The 23,889-nt window shown below is 40.0% G+C and overlaps 1 protein-coding gene across 1 annotated transcript in view; it reads right to left on the bottom strand.

Moving 5' to 3' along the window:
* oxr1a (oxidation resistance 1a) overlaps positions 1 to 19,309 on the bottom strand; it is a 169,062-nt gene extending 149,753 nt beyond the window's left edge. The window contains exons 1-2 of the mRNA XM_014334212.2: positions 19,168 to 19,309; positions 830 to 915 (exon numbers count right to left, since the gene is read on the bottom strand). Of these exons, the coding sequence (XP_014189698.1) occupies positions 830 to 846 (17 nt within the window). The 5' untranslated portion in view covers positions 847 to 915; positions 19,168 to 19,309. The remainder of the gene's footprint in view (positions 1 to 829; positions 916 to 19,167) is intronic.
* Between the last annotated feature and the right edge of the window lie 4,580 nt (positions 19,310 to 23,889).

Genomic DNA, 23,889 nt, shown 5'->3' with positions numbered 1-23,889 from the left:
GCCGTACACTGATACACTTCCTGTTGAAAAAATACATTCATGGGGGCAGCCATTTCTCCACAAGACCTCCCTTGGTTATTGAGCTGCAAGCTCTGAAAACAAGCCTGCACATTATAACCTTATCGATTGAAAATGCACTATTAGAAATCCTGGGATTAATTATTCAAAGGGAATTAATTAGCACTTTCAGAGGGAGACTGAATGAGCTGCTGTGAGTAATCAACCCAACACGAGAGAAACGTAAACCAACCCGGAGCTGTGAAGCGTAACACACGGGATTGAAACATTAAGAGAAAGAACCAAAAACATTCTGCTTCATGACACCTAAACCATTTTACATAATAGCTTAGCAAGGTGACCACTTCTACCTCCCATTCAACATCAAGAAAAAGCCAGAGCGATAAATGATTTATGCAGACCGTACACTACCACACGCCACATTAAAAATACAAAATGTACACACAACCGAGGGCTACTGTAAACTGGGCTTTCTAAATTTCCCGCTGAAGCTGTTTACACTATTAGCATAGATTTGTTAAGTGGAAATACAAACTATATGAATATGAGCTCAGATACTGTATCCAAGATGAGAGACTGCAACAGAAAAAAAAGAATCTTTTTTTTTTTGGTGATTTTTGACCTGAAATCAACCATTACCTTTCTTCGCGTCAAAGTCATGTGTGGATCATAGCGGAACAGAAATGTCAGCCACTATCAGCACAAACCATTTTAAAATGCTGAGATTTCCCTGTGTGTGCGTGTGTCTGTGTGCGTGTGTGTGGTTTTTTATGACCAAATAAGAATTGATCAAAAGTGACATTGTGCCGACCTTTTGGTGCTGAACATCTTGGCAGAGTCTTCTTTCTCCTGCTCAGAGGCTTTGGGAGGTCAGGGTTTGATGCTGCCCTTTGAAACCTGCAGGAAGCAGACAAACACACACATGAGTACAAAGCAAAAAGACAGAGGCAGGGGAGAGAAGGAGATAACGATGAGATTTTCAGCATCACAGTCGAGCCCCCCCCCCCACCAAGTTGTCTGAAAGCCTTGGCCACGCTGACCTCAGCGGCCTCCATCAGCTGGCCTCCGACTGAGCGATTCAAATTGACTGGGCATGGCAGGAGGGAACAAGCAGAGCAGAACTGGGCCAACATGACAAAGACAATGCATGGAGTCAAATGGCAGCTTTAATAATTATTTGCCTTACCCCGCCACAACAAAACCCATTTAAAGCAGAACGGCATTAATTTGCACTGAAGCTCAACTGGAACAACAAGGAACAACTAAAGTATAATTGAAAGGGGGGGGGGCTATAATTATCTATCTCTGTATATCTTTCTTGACATATACATATATATATATATTTACAGTAAATGTGTGCGTGTGTGGTTATATAGACAAACATTTTACATGTGATTAAGTAAGAGATTTTGTAATTGCATCTCCAAACTGAGTTTCTCTGTGTCTCTCATATACCGTTCTATTACTACCCACCACACTGGTAATATCTGACAGGTTAGCCTCTGCTCTTTTATGTAAAGGTTATCAGAAACTGTGGAGGATGTAAATGAAGATAGGGTTCAATAATTAATGCCAAGGTCTATACAGGCCTCAGTTCTCACCCTCTGCAGTCTGTAATGAGACGAGTGGAGATGAGCAAAAAAAGGAGGGAGGAGCAGGGAAGCGATTAAAGGGGCCCACCTCAGTCCTATCTGGCCTCTCTCGCCCCTCTATCACTCAGACACGCGGGCATGTGCGAACATGCACTTCGACTCATTTATAACAGCTGAAGGGTGTTTCCTCCCTCGTACACGTTGGCGAAGAGCAGCGGGGTGTTGAGCGAACAGGCAGAAAGGTTAACAAAGTAGTGTGACACTGGAAACATCTGATAATTCATTCAGGTGACATGGAGACAGTGGAAGTACCCGGGTCTGTGACTAATCTAAGGCTGCGCCGCGGCCAACTTTGTTCCTTCCAGGATTCGTAGACGCTCTGAGCACGGGCACGAAGCCACGAGTAAAAGTGATTCTTATTATCATGTCTGGCAGACCGAGCTTGCAACAACATTATTTGAGACAGCGTCCTGTTAATTGCTCTGACAGTGTAATATTTTCAAACGATGTAAACTTCTATAATGCAATTAAGAAAATGAAGGATTAGACTAGTGTCACTGTTAGAAGCCAAACAAAACAGACAGTAATTCAGATAAGGGTAAATTCTGTCACCGGGCTTCCACAGCATCAGAAAGTGGCTCAAGAGCTTCACATGAAAAAGGCCAAGGATCTGTAACCATCCCAAAGATTCCAAGTGGACATGTTAAAGCCTGCTGAACTCAGTTCAACCTGCTGCTGGAATCACAGTATAAACGGAGTTATCACTTATTGCATGTCCCAAACATGACAGCGTCACAGCTTCTGAAAGAAGCACTTGAGTGTCGTTTTTAATGGTTGTGCACATCCCACTTCTTGTAATATGGTGCACGCTGCAAGTTCTCCATGATGTGATACATAAAGGTATGAATTACAGTATGGACAGAGTTCACTGCTAAGTTGAAAAAGATGAGACATATTTGACAAAGCTTTGGAAAAATCTCCACGACTGCTTTGCTTCCTGTTTCATCTTGTTCTGATTTCTACTACACTATTAAACCTGTGATTTTTTTTCTGAGCAGCAACAAGCAACAACCATTGTTTAGACCACTGGAGCAAGTGAAGGGCACGCCCAGTACAACAGCAAATGATGTTGAGTACATTATGTCAGGTAATGGCACCGTGTTGGCTAAAATAGGGATACAGATGAAACCTACACACTGCCTAAAGCACATAAACAAATTTGGGTTAGGCTGAGGTCTATGTAAGATGGCAACTTGCCACAGCTGAAGCTACCCAGTGAAAGCAGAGATACAAGAGGAGCTTTTCCTTGTCTGCCTTAACTGCCTTATGACTTTTAGTGACACCCCACTTTTCATGTATAGGGTTTAATGTGATGTCGGCCCAGCCTTTACAGCTATAACAGCCTTGAATGCAACTGCTAAGCCGTGAAAACGTATTCCAAGAAGCTCTTTACGCCGTTGTTCCCAGTCACTTTCACTTTGTTATAATACCACTAACAGCTGGCAGTGGAATATTTAGTAGTGAGGAAATTTCACAACTGGACTTGTTGCACAGGTGGCATCCTATCACAGTATCACGCTGGAAGTCACTGAGCTCCTGAGAACAACGCATTCTTTCACATGTTTGTAGAAACAGTCTGCATGCCTAGGTCGTTGATTTTAAACACCTGTGACCGTGGAAGTGATTGGAAAACCTGGATTCAAGGATTTGTATGGGTAAGTGAAGACGTTTGGCAGTATAGTGTATGTTTATGGGAAATATGCCAGTGTGAAAAAAGCTGAAATCATCCTTTGACAACCTACTGGGACTTGAAAGCTAGCACATTTAACTTTGTTACTCATTCTGCGCAGTGTCGCTGCAATAGGAGAAAACGAGTTTGCAATTAGAGCCAAATATTAGAATTACACGCTCACTTGTAAACGTGAACACATTTCGTCCTGCCCACGCCCTTCTGAATAAGCCACCAAAAAGAAAAGAAAATCTGCTGAGGAAAACAGCACGGCTAATGTCAGTTTGGAGGCAAACTAGCCAATTAGTCTGTCAGCTGCAGCTCACTGAACAGCATATAAACACACCAGAAAATGTCACTTCAGCCTGTTTAGATGCTGGTGTGGTCCTTACTCTTCAATCCCATCGTCTACCAATGACTCGCAGAACAACTTTGTTTACTTTGTCTTCTGTTCCCCTGCTGGGACTCAGCCTGCTTGCTGCTGCCAATCAAACGGAGGCAGACACACCTACCCAGCTGTGGAGACACAAAGAGAAAGTTTCTAATAAAAAGCCAGCGTCTTTTTTCCCCCCTTTCTTTCTTTCATATAGTTTCTTCTAAACAACCCGACTTTGGACTGCATGCTTTTAAACTGACAAAATGTCAGTCTCACATTGGTACGAGCAAAAAGGTTGAGATAGCTCAAGCCAAAACTGTGTGGTGACTGATGCTACGACAATGCATCAGTGTTTTTTCTACCAGCTGTACTTCCAAAACATTTCATACCATAAATGCAGCAGGTGGACACTAATAAAAACCTTACCACAAAGGGTTGCAGGTACATGCACAGTGAAAGGCAATTATTCTGAAATATTTCATTTCATTAAAGCGAACTGTTTATCTAATTTGAGAGAAAAAATTCAGAGCCCAGGGAATACAGGCAGATATTTTAAAAGAGTCCCGCAATTGCCTTCCCCATTGCTGTTAAAATGTGACTCATCCTCGCATTCGTCACAGTGTCGCAGGGCCTTAAAATGATTACAGAGCACCTCACCAAACCCTGCGCTGCCCTCAGAAAAATAACAAACCGCTGAGCTTTCAAGGGTCGACAGTAAAAAGACAAAAACTGAAAATGTTAGATTTTTTTCTAAGTGTGAGGCCAGCTTCAAAGCCACACTAATAAGTGTCCTTTTATTTAAAGCAACATATTATATAACAAGAAAAGAAACAGGATGCCAGTATGAAATTCAGATAAGGATGAATTAAAATGGACCCAGCATTTCTTTTTTGTGAGCTGTGAACATATTGAATATCTAAATGAAGCTCTTTTTTTGTATTTACATTTTCTAAAGCCTGTTGATGCTGATGATGCAGACCCTGTTGTTGTCACAAGCTAAGTCCGGCACAAACTGGTGGCTGGCAACAATTGTTCTTCACCAGGGGAGCTAACAATTATGTCCCAGCAGTAAGAGTACCAAATGTGCACTAGGAGAAGAAGTTCTTTTTACTGAACCATGCGAAGACTTACTGTTATCATTAACAGATTTGATTTTGTATCAGTCAACAGCATCAAATTTCAAATCAGTTTCAGTACAGCTTTAAAGATAACTGTAATAAATTAATTTAATATGTGGTGTTGATTTATTAAGAAATACAGATAAACATTACTTAGTCTTGGGGTATGTAAATAAGGAAATCACCAGTCATTGAAATGAGACGTAAGTTTAAAATAGTTTATTAGGCAAACTAATAATAATAGAAATTATAATTTTCTTTTGTAAAGACCTGTGAAATATTAAGTACAGACACACCCATAAACAGTACATAAATGATGGAGGTAGCCACTTTGACGTCATTCAATTCAATTCCAATTTTTATAGTGTCAGATCACAATAACAATCACTTCAAGGCACGCGATATTGTAAGGTATCGGCCCTACAATAACACAGAGAAAACCTCAATAATCAGAGGAACCCCTGTTAGCAAACACTTGGCAATAGTGGGAAGGAAAAACTCCCTTTAACAGGAAGAAAAGTCAGTTTAGGCATGAGAGAAGAAAACTGATAAGTAACATGATACATAATACCAATGTGAAGCCATAAGCCACAACATTGAATGAGACAGCAAAACAGTTGACGCTGTCTTTTCTAATAGGCCAATATGAGTCAACAAGGAAGACCGTGATGTTCAGCTAACACACTGTAAGTGATGATCATGGCGTAGACCTTTTACTCACGTTAGCTAATTATAATATTTAGTCTATCGTTATCCAAGACGAACATATATGCTCTTAGGTTAGCTTTTCTTCAAGTTGATAATGCCACCATAAGAACCTGTAGCCACATTAAGCTAAGTTCACTAAAGATTATTAGTGTGGATATTTTCTGCCACCAGTGCATGAACAGACACCACAACAATGCAAGAATGGAGCCATGTGGCTTCTCCTGGCATGAGTGGACCTCATCTCCTTCTATCTCTATGGCCAGAACCGTGTTTGAAAATGTTTTCCTGCCGAGCTTCATTAAGTCAGCCTTGTGTTTCAGCTTAATTGTCTGGCCATGCAGAGCATCCTGACAAACACTATCAGCATCCAAGCATGTAATGGATTGAGGCGAATCCCTCGGACTGACAGCAGGAGAGCGGGTATCCCTACTGCTCAGACCTGCACTTCTGCTGAAAGCCGCCGACCGTAAACCATCAATGACACGGTGGCGATGTGTTCGACATAACACAGGAAGCTTCAAGCTTGGGGGCTGACACAGCCGCTTTACAAAAAACAAAGATGAGCTAAGCACGTTTTTCAGCACATTGTTTAGACAGCCATCATGCCAAATGGTTCCCAGCAAGGCCACAGCCTCACTGTATCAAATCCATTCTATTGTTAATGCAAACTCTCCGTGACACTCGCTCTGCGAATGACTGATGAGATGAAAAGATAAAGACACGAGCCAACATGGTTCCTGGATAAAATCCAGAGTGCGAGCAAGAGTAGTAGAAGATCGATCAGGGTGCAGGATTAGCTGGGCCAGCATGCAGCTAAATCAGTAACAGCTACAAAGATGCACAGAGGAAAGAAAACAACTCAAGCACTTGCCACATAAATACAGCAGGTATTTTAAGCACTGCACATCCCTGTTCTTTTTCTAGTACCTCAGAAACAAACACTTCTGCTCCATTCATATCGGAGATAATGTGCTCATTTTGTTTTTGGTCCTTTTTCAACTCCTGATTTGGACATTTGACTTAAACACAAGGCATAAGTGTATGAACAGCATGTCTAATGTAAGCTTAATGATATGGTGAGTTAAAATCCAATTTAGGCCAACCAAAATTAAAATCTAAGTACAGTAGCTGCAGTGGCATTTCAATCAAGGCCCGATTTGGTGCAGTGATATGACTCATCTTCCCTTCTGCTCCCCTCTCTGGTCCCTCTGGCTGTCCCATTGTCTACATCTCTCCATTGTTTAAATCTCTCTCACCCTCTGGTCCCTCATTTCTCCTTTTTTCCCCAGTTCATTTTCTTGGCTGTCTGGCAGCGCATGCAGAGCCTGATTGCAGTACGTTTCCTGAACTAATAGGGGTCACATTAGCCTGGCAGGAAACACAATCCTATTATGGAAATGCTCAGTCAATTACTGGGCAAGGAATAAACACCCTCTCTGTCATTTCTGACTATCATATTTGTGTTGGGCTAATGGTAGCAATGCACGGCTGTTATCTTCTCGATGGCGTCTTATCTGCATCTCCCGGAGGAACACAGGCATACGTTTGAGGACTGCGTCATTGCTGGAGCTACGCCGGATCTGCCTGCATGAGAGCTTTTCCCCTTCAAACCAAACATCTCCACGAGAATTTTTCCAGCCACTCGCCAGCCGTGAGGGATAATGGAGTCATTATGTTTCATGTTCATGTAATAGCGCTCCATTATTGATGCTAAAAGTGACAACTGATTGTATCTGATTCTGAGTGCCTTTCACTTAATTAATCATATTGACTTACACCAAAAAGATGAAGATATTATAGAGAAATAATTATTAAGCTAATAGCTTTGACATGTTTAAAAGCTCCCTGCAGCTAATACGTTTGAGCTCTTTAGTTTAATTTAACTTATTCTACCCTATAATACAGCACTGGGAGTCTCATTGTAGCCTGAATTATAACGGATACGTATTTCAATGCTCTGTAAGCTAAACTATGCTTATGAAAATCCAGCTACAGGGAAATATAGCAGGTTTCCTAAATTACGGCTTCTCTCACACACAAGGTCACACTGGGCAAGCTCTTTTTTTTTTCATTAGACTTTTGTCTGTCATGAGATGTCACAAAAACTGCATGGAGGAGCAAACTAACGTTTTATTACAGTAAGATAGTTCTGAATTGCCACTGGGCTCAAAAGCAAAATATATGCTTATATGGTAAGTACATGTATGCTATGCCAGAAGAAGAAGCCTCAGAGAAGGAATAAATTGATAATTTTGGAAATTAGTTTCATAGCCAAAGGACAGCAGATTAGATTCATACCAGTATCAGAACTGTGTTACGCATGAAGCGAGATTTCAGAGGCGGAGCACAGTAAAAGTTGTTCATTTAAAATAGCAGATATTGCCAATATTGAGATTTTTGAGTGAGTAATATTGAGTAAAAACCCCAAATACTGATATATTGATCATATTTTCTTTTCTATATACACACTTGAGCTGCACAAGTAACCAAATTTTAATCTTGATTAAGATTTTGACTTGACTCGAGCAATACCGAAAGTGTGTGCTCCGCCAATAGAACTCAAAGCAAAAGCAAATCAAGCTCTTCCTAAATCACCCCCTGATCATGCACCAATCACAAATGTTCCCTGCACCACATAGCTTGAAGTTTCCCGGACCAGTAACACCACGATAAAGACAGATGTACAGCAAGATTCAAATGTCTGGCACAGCTCTCCTTCTGCATGTCCCCCTTCGCTACATCTGCGAACCTCGTCTTTGGCCTTCCTCTTTTCCTCCTGCCTCAGCTCCATCCTCAACATCTTTTGTCCAGTATATCGACCATTCCTCCTCCAGCACATATCCAAATCATGTCACTCTAACTTCATCTCCAAAACACTCAACCTGAGCAGTCCCTCTGAAGGTACTCATTTCTAATCTTGGTCATTCTGGTCACTCCCAATGAAAGTCTTCACATCTTCAGATCTACACCTCCAGCTTGGCCTCCCGTCTTCTTGTAAGTGCTACAGTCTCCAAACCATACATTACAGCAGGTCTCACTACCATCTTGTAAACCTTCCCTTTCACTCTTGGCACTCTTCTTCGGCCACTCCAACATCTTCCATTCACCTCTTGTGCACCATCCATTACTTTTGACAGTTGATCCCCGGTATTTTTAACTCATTTTACCTTCACTGCCTTTGCTCCTTGCATAGTCACCTTCCCATCCATCTCCTCTCACTCACAAAAAATGTATTTAGTCTTGCTTCTACTTACTTTCACTCCTCTTCTCTCTAGGGCATACCTTGACCTCTCCAAGCTCTCTTCCACCTGCTATCTACTCTCACTACAGATCATAAATTCCACTGCCCTTCCTCCTATATATCTCCATACCTCCATAAATATGTAATCTGAACTAACCTCCTTTCAACCCTCTTCACAGTGCCCTGACTTCCTCCGTATTAATCCTCTGCACTGCCTGATTCAATAACTGTCCTTCATCCGTCCTCACATCATCATGCACTATTTAGAAATACTTGAGATTTGATGATGAAGTTAACCAAGAACAAATCATATCCAAAGCAACACAACTAACTTATACAACCACCTGGAAACATCACATTGCAGCACAATTCAAGCATGAAGGCCAAGAAGAATAATGGCTGCTACATCAATCATCGAACATCAGCTCAATGCATCCACATATCCATCCAGCCCAATGATCACAATTAGAGTTGCATTCCTTTCGGCCAAAGATGTGAGATAAAAAGGGAAATAGTCAACTTACTGAGCAAAATACATGATATAAAATTATTTTTCCAAAGTGGAAAAACCTGCAGCGTATACAAAATATCACAGAGAAAACAGACAGGAATCTCACATCTCTCACATGCATCGCTGAAGTACAATAAATGGATCGAAAGGATGTGAAAGCAGTGTTATATTTACATTACATTTATGTCGCTTAAATCAATGAATAATCACGACAATAATCGAGAGAATCATTTTGGCCTCGTGTGGGGCTAATACACACGTGCCCACATATATAGAGAGATAACGTATATTGTTGAGAGATATCAAGAAGCTGATGGGGTTATGGTTCATTTACTTTTGACCAGTAAATTTCACAAACTACTTTGCAATTTACTGTGAAAACACTGCTTGACCTCGTACTAGTTTGCTCAGTTGAATCATAGTCGGCTAAGTGGCAAGTACTGCAAACAGTGTTGGAGCTCTTCACCATTTCTAAAATAGTATTTTTTCATTTTATTTGTTTTGGTATTATATTATGCTAAAAAGAAAAAACTTGCACAGGAGCTGCAAAGAAACAGAAAAAAGACAAAATCTTAGCAGCAAATTGGAACTGACAAATTGGTCAAGACTGTAATATAGTTGGCCTCATTGGTTGGTTGTAGCCCCCCAATCATATGCTTGAATCAACCTAACCATTTTTACCTCTCATAAAGACTTAAATGGTCACTGAAAAGTTTGATTTACAGAAATAGTAACAAATATTGTCATTCGAACCAAGCAGCAAAGTCATTCCTCAAGCCAGGGGGACGTTCCTCATAACATCCTTGAATTTGGGCACTCCACAGGCACCTGAGAAAACAACTCAGAATCTCTTCTGAGTTCGGCATTTACACAAAATGAACCTCTGCTTTCCTGGGTTGATCTAGTTCTGCTTTTTGTGTGTGGGTAGGGGGGAGGGGCTTCACATGATGACGACAATTAAAATAAAAAGTATAAATAAAAAGAGAAAACCTCAGCTTTCCAGCAGTCTTGCTTGTGGCAAGGTATGTACAGGATCCTAGAACACTGTCAGTTCGAGTTAAGGGCATGCATGCATTTGGGTCAGGGACGGCTCCCTGCTGAGTCACCTCCCTGCATGATGTTAGGCTGACGGAGACAAATGCCCATAGAGTGTCAGTCAAAAGTGACCCCATCCCCTTTGCTTTGATTCAATTAGCTTTCCAGCAGTGTCCCAAAGTGGAACCAAAAGCAATGTTCACTCAACTTAACCAGATTTTAGTTTGCTGACAGCATTGTCTTCCTCCCATCAAGTTATGTGGGGCCCGTTTGGTGATGTATGTCATCTGGCTGTCACATTATCACTCCATTCACGGGTACGGGAAAGGCGCTCAGAACGTGCCCTTAATTTACCTGGACACCTATTACTATCATCAGCGTTGTCATTAAAGTAAGATTTGCAGATTTATCAGAAAATGTCAAACTGGGTAAAAAAAAAGACAGAGCAAAGGATTGATAGCTGTCAAATCACTTTGATGGAAACGCACTATAAAATATCCTAAAGGGTGGTGCCACCCTCTTCTTTATCCTATCCATATAATCGCCAATGTGGGTCACAGGGTGGATGCAACACGGGCCAAGCAGCCTGAAAGGAGAGAGGAGGCTGGTTTGCTGCTCTTCTAAAGGGAGGAAGAAACATGAGGGGGTCACAGGGCTGAGTTCCTGTAGCTTAGCGTGGAAAATCCTCTTTAATCCTCCAACCAGTCCCATGGAGCTGTTTACTGTATGTACGTAACGCCATTATATTATGGAACCCAACCAAACACCCCCCTTGTGTACGCTACACCCTTTGCTTCCTCTTCATGCCCTCCCAAATGTTCACCTGTCTTTTTTTTTTAATTTGTTTTTTTTTGTTTGATGTTTTTTCTTCTTATGGTTTTTTTTTTTTTAAGATTATCATCATTAGACAGTGAGCCAGACATAAGAATCGCACAGAGAGTGGTGAGAAAAACAAATCAGCCTTCGGGGTATTTATACCAAAATGAGGGAGGACTAGAGGGGGGCCACTTTATGGCCTGCAGTGTGGCTGACTAATCACACTTTTCTTTTAGATACACAGTAAACTCATTACAGATAACATAAACCACGTCTAGATGTAAAGAGAAGTTATTTCTAGCAAAGTGCATATAAAGCATCAAAGTGCCATAAAAGCGCCGTCCTGTTCAGGAGATTCCTGGTTGTTTTCGAAAACAATGTTTTAAATTATTTAAACCCACCAAGCTCCATAATGGAAGAATGTATTTTGTAAAAGCTTAAAATGAATTTTCAGCTAGACTCCTGGAATCACATTACAACACAAGGCAACAAATCATCTGTGTCACTGCCTTGTCATTATCTAATTGTCTTGTTGTGGACTCAGGACCATCTCCTTCCTTACCCTGTCTGTATCCCTCTGTTTATGCTCTCCAAAACCACACTTCCCTATTCTTCTAATGCAGACTGCTGGTACAGAACACCCAAAAAACTGAAAACACAGTATACAATGTGAGTGCTTGCAAAATAAATTTAAAAAAAAGCAGCCAAAAAAAGTAAGCAGGCATAAATGTAATTCCTTGTTAAATATATCCACATTTAGCTAATATGTCTGTCATAAAACTTCTGATCCAAGAATCACTTGGTGATCCAGGATTGGGTGATCTTAGTTAGGATAATTGTATTTGTTCAGATCTTCAAAGCAAGCAGTCCGATTTGTTGCTTCATCATGAATAAGTGCGTGCTCCTGTGGTCTTTGACAAAGGAAAACTGTCCATACTGAAAAGGTCAACTGTATTAATGATAAATTCTTTAATATTTCAAGCAAACAGCAGATCACCATAGACCAGGGAAGCACAAGTAAAATATTATTTAACCCTCTGAGGTCAAAGTCATCATATGTGCTAACCCTAAGCCTGGGCCTACCCCCCACTTTGGGACAGCACCAACCACTGCTAGCAAATGGTGCTTTGCAACATCTCATTAAAACAAATACCTGAATATCAAACACCTATTGACATGTTCAAAAATATAACACTAATATAAAACTAACGTGATTCAGAACATTTTTGTTTTTGTATGTATTATGCCATGTCATAAAATATAGAAAAAGCTTCTGTGTTATTTACAGTGAGATGTAACATAGAAAACATAAGCTTGGTTATTTTGTTGGCTTCAATCTATTTTTGTTTTGTAGGACTTATGCGCATCAAACTGTCAATAAAATCTAAAGAACTGAATCGTAAGGATTAAAAACTGGTATATAGTTTGAAGTTTGCACTATAAAACACAACTGTGATAACTGATGATGTTATATGCACTAAAATATGAACTGGCTGATTTTGAAGGGTTAAAGGGGCTCTTCTGTCTTGTAGGACCAGCAGAATTACTTTGTTTAAAGCTTGTTTATTCTTCTTTTTAATATTGCATTTATAAGCAGGACACTTGAGTAGACTACAGAGAAATTTCAACACGGTAATAAACACAAACCAATTATTCCTTTTTTAGAATGGAGCACTGGCAGCCCCCTGGAATAATGAGTAAGGCTACGCCACAGGATCCCAACTGCATAACATTCACTTGCACTGATCACAACTGGTTCTACCCACATTGATGCAACATCATTGGTCATTTAATCCTGCCCATATTAAATAAACCTGCTTTATTCCTGTGACAACCAATCCAATAATTTCCAAAAAACAGATAACACACAAAAAATTGAGTAAATAATCATGCATCATAATTAGTGCTTCATAGCTAACGTTCTGCTTGTTTGAGTTACAAAAGGGGCCTATTGTAATCTATGATGCTGTTATTGTACGTCCACCTCCATATTTGCATTGTTAGATTGCATGCTCTGTCCACCATGCAAACACTAAGTGTGTGTGTGTGACAGAGAATAAGGAAAAGCTTAATAAAGTAAAGAACACTGCAAAGTACTGTGCAGAAGTCTTTAGGTACTTCTTAATTCTTTATATTTTGCTGGGAAAATGGGAAATAAGTGCAGCTATTTATTGAAATATGCACAGAAATACAGTAAATAAGGCAAAAACAGAGTTTTGGGCTTGAAAGTCAATACTTGGTATGGCCACCTGTTTCTTCAACACAGCCTGAACTTTTTTAGACAGCTTTCTGTCATTTCTTCATGAAGTAGTCGACATGAATTGTTCTACAGGCTTCTTGAATGATTTTTGTTCCTTAACAAAGCCTCCACTGTGTTTACAGATGGCTGTAGACACTCACTGTAGTAGATATGTTGCCACTGGTTTTCAGTCCACTTCTTGTGTATTTTGGCATACCTCAAATAGGAATAATTATCCAGGCTTCTTGAAGGACATTCAAAACTCTTCTTTCTTCCATATACTATCAAGGTGATCCTGTACTCCTTCAATAATGCTGAGGTCCTGAATCTGGGAGACCAATCCATGACACATCATTTTCCACTGTGTGTTTTTCTATCCAGGCATGCTTTTTGGACATTAGCAGTATGGGATCACTGTCATGTTGAAAAGTGGAGCTGTTGCTAAGATCCCTAACACCACTGTCTGAAATGCAACCCAAACCATAACAGAACCTGTCAAACTGCATTTTGGTTAAGTGGCTTATATGGTTGTATGCAGCTGCATGTATCCTCATAAGCGCCATAGATCCTTTAACAATTTGTAAACAGTAATAACACAGGTAAGGATGTGCACACATTTTGGGAAAGGAGATTTAAGAGTCTGTCAATCTAGACAAAGGGATTATCCACAAAAGATCATGCAAACTATCTAAACAGGTTAACTTTGATGACCGGCAACTGACTTCCTTGTGGCAGCACAGGAACAAGCTCTCAGCACAAGAGCAATAGTTCTGGGGTCTATCACACCAGGAAAGACCTCAGGTGCAGGCTGTGTAAAGATGCCTCTGAGACAATCCAGCATATAACAGCAGGGTGCAAGATGCTAGCAGGCAGGGCATACATGGAATGGCATAACCAAGTGGTCGGCATAGTGTACAGGAACATCTGTGCCAACAAGGCCTGGAAGTCCCGAGGTCAAAATGGGAGACGCCCCCTAGGGTGGTGGAGAATGACCAAGCTAAGATCCTGTGGGACTTCCAGATACAGACAGTGATAGAGCGATAGAGGTAGCTATACCGAGTGACAGCAACATCTGGAAGAAGGAACATGAGAAGCTCAAGAAATGCCAAGAGCTGAGAGAAGAACTCGGGAAGATGTGGAGGGTGAAGGTAACAGTGGTCCCAGTGGTAATCGGAGCACTAAGTGCAGCGACCCCCAAGCTAGGCGAGTGGCTCCAGCAGATTCCAGAAACAACATCCGAGATGTCTGTCCAGAAGAGCGCAGTCCTAGGAACAGCTAAGATACTGCGCAGGACCCTCGAGTTCCCAGGCCTCTGGTAGCGGACCCGAGCTTGAAGAATAAAGACTTTCCCCAACGGCAATTTCTTTTATGATTTAAAAAAAAAAAAAAAAAAAATCATAAAGATCTGTAGACACTCAGTCATTTCAGTATTTTTTTTCTTTGTTTGAGCTTCACATTATTTATTTCGTAACTTGGATTCCTTAGATTGGCTACTCAGTGTTGTGTACCATTTATGTTTTAATACTCTGCTTCATGAGTTCTGAACAAAAATGATCAAGCTTCATAAAATATATTTTATATATTTCTTTAAATACTCGGCATAATAATTATGTATTCTTATTACCCAGTCATCAGATTTGACCGATGATGACATCCGGGAAATAAAGTTGTGGACCTAGATGCTGCAGTGCTGACAAGTCTAGGGAACAGTGACACAGAAACAACATCACTGGACACTGATACGGAGGAACAACCAGGCTTGCTGGAGCCCTTGACTGCTTTATTTAACACTCACTCAGGGAACTCTCACCACAGGAAATAAAGGTGAAAAGTGAAGAAACATTTCACAAACTTAAATGCAGCATCATCAATTTGAAACACTAGAATGCGTCCAGATAACACCACTGGCACACCCATCGGATCACACGTACTAAATTTCACCATGTGACCACAACGGATAAAAAAAGGAAAATTAATTATGGATATAATGCAGTACAACAAAACCAAGTTAAATGTCCCATCTGTTCTTTAGGGTGAAACCATGAAGGAAACAGCAGGACAACATTATAGTGAATGCAACAATACATTTGATATGGTGGGTTTTAATACCTTAAATCTGTAGGCTAAATCAGTGTTATTTAAGGCCCACTCTTAATTTCATTAGCAAAAGCCAGTAAGATGATCCTGCAGAATGATATTTTGGCAAATTATTTCTACACTGTCTGTGATTTTGTCTGTTATATTCAAAGATAAAGGAGGTAAGTCCTGTGAAAGAAAGCATTTGCCCCATTTTGCATTTAATAGTGGCATAAGAAAACGCAGAGTTTTTCAGCTCCTCTCTAAGCTTTGCATTTTCAGCTTAAAGTTTTTCTCCTGCTGCAGGTCCACACAGTCATTCTGAAGCTGAGTGTATCTCAGGTTTAGATCATCATATTCTCTCCTTGGGACTGGGATATCCTCTTCATCTTTAATACAGAAATGTGAAAAGTTAGGATATGCAGGCACAAGCTCACAACAAATTGGTTGATTCTAAAAAATATATATCCTTACCAGACAGTCACACTACACTGATTAATAGCCAAATAGCAAACCTGCTAATGCAGCTTACTTTAGATATTATTATTCATATAAAGCAGGAATTATAGTGTAACCAGAGTAGATAAATAACCTACCTGATGTAAATTGGCGCTACAAATGCGAGCATTTCTGATTGTGTCCTCAGTCCAGCTTTCGTCAACACGTTTAATGGCTTGCTACCACAGACGCCTCAGATTTCTCAGAAACGGCTGGGATCCCGTCATAGTTCTGTACAACTTCAACCCGCTGTTTATAGAGGAGTGATTTTGACAGCCAAACACGCAACAACCCAACATTTTTATGATGATAACACTTTTAAATCAAGCTTTACAACTGTGTTGTCTCGTCATCCTTATCTGAATTAATGGGATGACGCTTTACCTCCGCTGCCAAAATGCACACGCATGCTTTTGATGACGTAGGCAGCAAAAGGGTCTATATGATGATAAATCAGGGATATTAAGGAACTTTACATTGAACTACAGTGCTTAGAAACCACAGAATCCCAGTGGAACCACTTATATGTGCACGAAGCCTCACAGGGTTATCGCCTACACCTTGACCTTTACATCACAGCATGCCCCTCAGGGTAAAAGCAGTCTGTGCTACATATAAGGGCTTATTTAAAAGTCTACTAGCAGCACTTTAAATAAGTCTTCCCAAAGAGTGCTTTCAAGAAACACTGTCTGATCTCATGTTAGCAATTTACTTTTTGCCTGTATTCTAAGGGTAGTGCAGAAGTTCTCAGTCTACCTGAGAGCTGTGTGCATTGATGAGCGTGCAGAGATAGAGGAGATAGAGGAGGCTGCAGTTGTTGTTGAGCCTCACACAGTCGAGAGATACCGAATTTTTTCGTGGCTATCTTGATAGACATCAAGCCTCGTCCCTCACAGCTTCAGCTTATCAGCGCGGAGAAAAAAATAAATAAAAGATCAGAAAGCATAAAAGCGCAGTTTGATGCACTTGAAATACAGATAAGGATATATTTTTATTAGGAGCCAACTAATTGAATTTGTTTCTTTTTAAAACAGCATGTATGAAATCATTTCCACTAAGTGAATACAGTTCAGTTTCATCAACGAGAATCTCGATGCAGTAATCAATTGGTAACGGCAAGAACTCACTGATGTTTGCAGGGTGAAGGATTAATCAAAGCCAGCAGGACCGTGCATGATTTCATCATAAGAGTCATGACTGAAGGTGTGTGCGCATGTGTCTGTGTGTGTGTCACTACTATTTTTTCTACTGTAGTAACAGTTCTATGGTAAAGAACATGGCAGATTCTAATAGTTGAACGGGTTAATATGTATGTTAATTGTTTAATACTGCAATGTTGTTGAAAGGGGAGCTTGAAAACCCTCATAAAATGTTGTTCAGTGGTTGTGAACACAGACTACAGTTCATGCTGCCACTAAAGGGAGGGCGGTGTGTCTGCCTGTCTGCAGCAGTGCTGTGTGAAGCTGTGTGTCAGCTGGATGAGGCAAAGACAGCACTGCTGGCACTGAAAATGTTGCAAAGTAGTACCTAATCCGATAGTTGTTTTTACTGTTGATTGTTGGCCTATCTCAGTACCAGGTTTTTGCAAGCCCTAGTCTTGACATTTCTAAAATGTTGGTAGCAGAGCTAAACACTCAGTTACTACAACACAACGCTCAACTGACCAATATTTTTTCTAAACAATTCATTATTTAGTCTATGACATGGGGAAAAAAACAACTCTATATTAAAAAAAAACATCATAGCTTTTCAAATATCATTGTTTTTGAGCATATTATATATACAGGAAAGTTAACACACAGTCTAAATATAGTTGTAGTTTACGAGTATATACATGGTTTGATTTATGCCTAAACTATTTTTTATTTATAAATGTCCATAGTAATGAAAAATTACATAATCCAAGTTACTTTTTAAGCAAAATGCCACATTACCAAACTGTGTTTTCTTATATTTTACTGGATATTAACAAAACATGCAATTAAGAGATTTTTGCATTAGCGTACAGGAAACACACTGGTATTCTTTTTTAACTTCTCCCAACCTTTGAAAGATGATTCTTTAGAAAATGCTTTTTGTAGCTCTTTTTAAAGAATTCTTTTTTACATGGATTGATGGCAGCATTGTTAGAAAACGGTTTGCCTGAGCAGCATGAAGGATCATCTGAGCAAGTGAAACAAGATGAGCATTCATCACAAAAATCAGACACTTTACTTGACAACTCCTCTCCCCGTTTTCACTCTGATTTGACCTTGAACGTCTCGCTGCCCTTGACCAAGCTACCTTTCACATCAGTGAAGCCACCGTGTCTGTGGACAGTGATCCAGCTCCCTTTAGTTAGCTCTGTGTTCGTGACTACCTTCTCCCTTATATGTTTTACCAGCATGTATAATAAGTGATTAAAAGGACAATACACAGGCTTCCACCACTTGACTCCCAGAGGCAGCTCATTCTGCACCTTATGGGAATACCTTATTGCATTATGCAATGGTGTAATAGGCTTAGTTAGCTACATACTACTCTGCAGGGGAAGATGAGGAGGGGAGTTGTGGCCACACTTAGATGACTCACTTCATTAAGTCTACCTTCCTAAGAGCTTTCTAGTTGCTGAGGAGTGAACTTTCCATGCTCCCACATTAGCACAGACCTCAGATAACATGTACTGTTGAGTAAATAACGTAAACATGGTTCAATACACTTTCGTGCTGATGAATAGTCTGAATTCCCATTTTCTTTTGATTACTGTTTACCTTCCCTTTACCTCTGCATTATTTAGAACTAAATGTGGCTTATTACTGCTGCTCAGAGCTGTATTCGTTCATTAAGCTCCTATAATGTACTCCAGGATAGCGAAAATGCAGCAGGAGCGCCAAAGGTAAAACTGATCTGAATGTAAGTACCGCTGAGGCGCATGAAGAACAAGCAGCTCAGGTTATTTGTTTAGTGGGAATAAGAGCCTCCCTTCACCTGAATTTCACCTGCACCGCTGAAAGCATCACAAGACTCCAAGCATCCCCAAGGAACTATTTTTAAACCATCTGGGTTCCTGAGCTGTAGCATCCGCACAGAAACACTACACTTTGCAAACATTAAAGCTTTATAAGGAAACGACTTATCCGACCACATGTGAAAAAGAAAAAAGAAAAGAAAGAAGAAGCCGGGCTATCCGTTTGACAGAGAACAAACATGTCGCTGCGCATCGGTACTTACTTTTAGAGGGACATTGCGCGATGCCGCCTTTCGGATGCTCGCAAACACACTCGCGATGAAAGTATTTCTTCTTCAGGCGTGCGCCACGGCAGGAATGTACACAGAGGCAGACATGCGGAGTCATTTGACCTTCTCCCAATAGAAACTACCATCGGTGAGACGTAGGAGAGGGGAGGAGCGGACCAAACCAAACCGGGCAAGCGTCCCGGCAGAGCGGAGAAAGCGGAGAGGGGAGGGGAAGGGGGAGAGCTGTCATCCTCAGATACACTGCAGGAATAAAAATGACACAGTGGCTGCAGATAAGGAAGAAATACACGATTCTAGTGAGCAAAAACAGACCCACTAAGCTTAAACGGGTTTAAGACTGTGGAACTATTAGGGTTTGTTCGGGCTCCAGCTAATGATCACATGGCTGTCAAAAAAAGAAGTCATTTATCACATTTACTTTTAAATACAAAATAAACATTAGAGATATAAATAAAACTTTATGTACTTGAGTAAAAATAAAAAAAGCAAAATGTCATAAGGTACGGCAGTATGCCATAAAAAGTGTGGCATAACCACTAGTAGTAATTTTTGTTGAAATGTATGAACATGCATAAACTGAGCAGGTGTTTCAGAATCTTAACTTGTAAAGAAACTATTAACTAAACCTGGCAGATAAGCTTGAAGCAAGAGGTACACTGGTGGAACGGTAAAAAGTGAGACAAAGGGTACAAAAAAAGGAAAAACAAAGGGGAGGAAAGAAATGCTTGAAAGTACTAGAACTTCTATAATATAGGCAGAGCGGTGCTTTAGAATGTTCTTAATTATTTTTAGCTGTGTGAACAGACTAACAATTAAGTACATTTACGAATTTCATCAAAATAAATAACATGTGTATTAATCACAGTTCACCGATAGGTTAAAGTTAACTGCTGTGTATAGCAGTGTATATATTAGGTTATTATTGAATGCACAAGAGGTGATGACTTACCTAATTTATTCCTAAATGCTTAAACAATATCAGTCTCAAGAGTAAAGTACTGCACACCAAAAGGAGCTCCTTCGATACACAAATTTCACTGCAGGCGTAAACTTTGCATGTGACAAATAAAAGGCTTGATTGATTGATTGTATTAGAAGAGGCAAAATACAATATAGCAATTGTAGACAACAAAGTGGTTTCAGGGATGCAACCCTATGGTGCAGGAAGAAATCCACGTAAACAACTTAAAAAATTATTATACACTATATTGCCAAAAGTATTCAGTCACACATCTAAATCATTGAATTCTACAAACTTTGTGAAAGAAGTATAGTCGTGAGATTTCCTAGCTACTAGGTATTCAACAGTCAACTGTTAACTGTATTATAACAAAGTGGAAGCGATGAGGAACGACCGCAACTTAGCCACAAATCACAGAGTAGAGTCAGCAGATGGTGAGGTGCGTGGACCATTTCTGGACAATTTCATGCTACTAACTTTGTGAGAATAATTTGGGGTTGGCCCCTCTTGTTCCAACATGATTGCACACCAGGCACAAATCAAGGTACATAAAGACATAGATGATCAAGTTTGGTGTGGAAGAACTTGATTGGCCTGCACAGAGTCCTGACCTCAACTCCAAAAGAATACCTTTGGGATGAATTACAGCAGAGATGAGCCAGGCGTTCTCATCCGACATCAGTGTCTGACCTCACAATGGTCAGAAATTCAATTTGACACACTCTTAAACCTTGTGGAACGCCTTCCCGGGAGACTGGAAGCTGTTATGGCTGCAAAGGGTGCGCCGACATATTAAACACATTGGGATGTCACTGAAGTTCATGTGTGTGTGAAGGCAGATGAGCCTTCACACACTTATGTTTCGTTGTGCCATGACCAGATGAGGTACAGCCATGTTAGAGAGATAAGGCCCAAAGCCAAAATTTTGAATTCAGAATTGAAAATTTATGGCTACATTGACAACACCAGGAGTTCATGCCCGCTGCGCTGGAAACAGCATTTCTCAAGTATAAATGAAGACTTGTTACTGTATTGATTGATAGAGCTCTTCAGCAGTGAGAGGCTAAAATCGATGAGCACCACGTGGAGTTTGAAGACTGAGCGCTGATGACAGATGCCTGTGATGCCTACCCTCCTGAACACCCCAGAGCTCACTCATAAATAAATAAAGGAGACAGTACATTTCCTGAGAAACAGCTTGTTTAGTTGAAGGAAAGGCTTGTGTATAGGCTGCTTTTCACTCTGGATCATTTACAGAACACAAAAGGGACGCACTAAAAAATTAGAAATTACATGAGCTTACACAATGGGCGCCAAATGGAACAACAATCCATTAATCAGAAATTAGTTAAAGAGGCACTTTATTGCAGCAATAACATTTAGGGTTGTGTGTGCGTGTCTTTTCTCACACCAATCATAAAAATGTAAATGGTGGCGCACAAATTAATTTGCTTTGAGACTTACTGGGTAGCAGTAAACATGAATTTCTCATCCGTGTAAGTCTGAGTAAATTGCCTAGGAGATATTGCATACAATCTTAGATAAAATGTAAAATAGTTAAAAAAAATTCAACATGATCTCATGCTCCATGGGTGGAACCTATAGTTATATATACTAGTTATATATATATTATATACTGATATAGTTAATAAAAAGTGGAAAGTATCTGAATGCACATTCACATAAGCATTACTAGAGGCAATAATATGCAACATCATATTTTGAAATCATATCAAGTGCTGCTACTTTGGTATTGATTTTGTAGTGAAGCTGCATTGCAATTTACATTTAGCAAATTAGTTTTTATTTGCAGGAGAAACCTGAAAAATTAGTAGTTTTTCTTGGCACTACTGAAACATTTACTATGTTGTACCATCCTGCATAATGTATTCTCCTTGGCTATACAGGGATTTGCATTTCACTCATTACCTAATTCAACAAGTCTAAAAGACTTTCAATCATGCTTTCAACTCTTGAGGCTGCTTAAGGTAAATGCTAACACCAGCGTACTAATCATTGACAAGTGAAACGCTATCATTAACATATTTCAGCAAAGTATTTACTTTAAGTGTTTTCACTTTATGCTACTTTTTTTCTTATTATCATATTTCAGAGAGAAAGATTAGCCTTTATACTCTATTACATTGGACAGCTACAGTTGCTAGCGGCTAGCAGAGTGAGATTTGGCTTGTGAACACGAGATCAGCTGAAACACTTACTAAAGACAGTTTGCTCAGTCACAGTGAACACCTAAAGGAAACCATAACTACCCCCACCCCCTACAGAACCTCTGATGTTTCATCTCCACAAAAAGTTGTTGGCACATTTTTTGTTTTTCAAAGTACATATGCTCACAGACAGAGCTACTGAGCAACGCTGCCATTTCACATGACATACAAGCAAGCTGTTTCCTGTATGAGGTTCTGGCTGTAGTGGAGCATCACACCATACAGTCAGATGCCTTTAACAGTGGAAAGCTAACATATTGTGAGATATGTATGCCTCTTCAGAATTTTTTGATGACCTTTGGTGATACCAATAGCCAGTGAGGAACGTTATTCAGTTAACTTGTGCTATGTGACAAAACAGATAGGACAAACAGGAAATAGATTTTGGTGCCCCTGCCATGCTATCTCCATTACACTTCCATTGCATATACATGTAGAAACTCTGTAGCACAGAGCAAAAGTAGATAGTATTGCCTGAAAACAAATGCTGAAAGTGGGCAGCAGGAATGGGAGCAGAAAAATGCCAGAAATGTCAAAATAATAGGTTATTATTTGCACTCAAATGGTCTGTTCTCTGTTTTCAGTGGCTGTCCCACCTTATACAGTTTGTGTTGCTGGAAAGGTACCCTCTAACTACAGATGAAAGGGATTGTGTGAGACTGTGCTGAATGTCAGAGATGGGTTGGGGAAAGCAGCAACACCTTAAAAATGGGCCCTGCCTCCAGAAATGCCACAGATGCAAAAGATGGTGTTGAGGTGACCTGGCAGTGAAGGACTGGCCTTTCATCTGTGCTCGCTGGGAGCATGAAGATGTTATATTTAGCTCGAGGGCAGATTTAGTTTGTGAGCAATGTTAAATTAGAATAACAAATTGTACAAAAAATGAACAAATTGTACACAAAAGTCTTCTTTTACTGTGTTTGTGCTAAAGGACACAGACACTACATGTTAATCCAACATGCTTATTTGGCTCGTACTAATTGTACCTTTTCACCCCAATGTCAGGTGTTGGCTCTAAATCAGTTCAGAAGTGTTTGTATGGATGGATAGATCATAACAACTATATGAATATTATGTACGTTAGGGATAAGAGTGACAGCAAAAATTATTTTAATAATAAAGTTTGTTATGTTAGGATCTTGAAGGATATTCTTGGATGATTTTTCATTTTTTTATTTTAATCATGAATGTTACAACAAAAAGAGACACTATAGAGTATGCATCTCAAAATTTGAAAGACTTCTGGGTCATATCTGATGATGTCAGAGTTCAATCACTTCTAAAATCTGAGCTTTGTCAGCAATCGGTCATGTGACCCTCCAACAGTAATCCACAGAAACAAACAACAAATACTGGCCTTTAGTCAGTCTGGCAGTCAAGGCCATCATACATCATCAGAAATTTTTTTTATATTACTGGATGAATCCTGTTATCAAGTCTAAATCTTTGATGGAAGGAGCTATCTTTGATTTCCCAGCGGATGCAGGCTCGGGTGTTTTGATGGAC

Source organism: Haplochromis burtoni, unplaced genomic scaffold (assembly GCF_018398535.1).
Source record: "Haplochromis burtoni strain Fernald_Lab_line unplaced genomic scaffold, NCSU_Asbu1 Contig_76, whole genome shotgun sequence".
Lineage (NCBI taxonomy): Eukaryota > Metazoa > Chordata > Actinopteri > Cichliformes > Cichlidae > Haplochromis > Haplochromis burtoni.
This window is presented reverse-complemented; position numbering and strand designations above follow the sequence as displayed.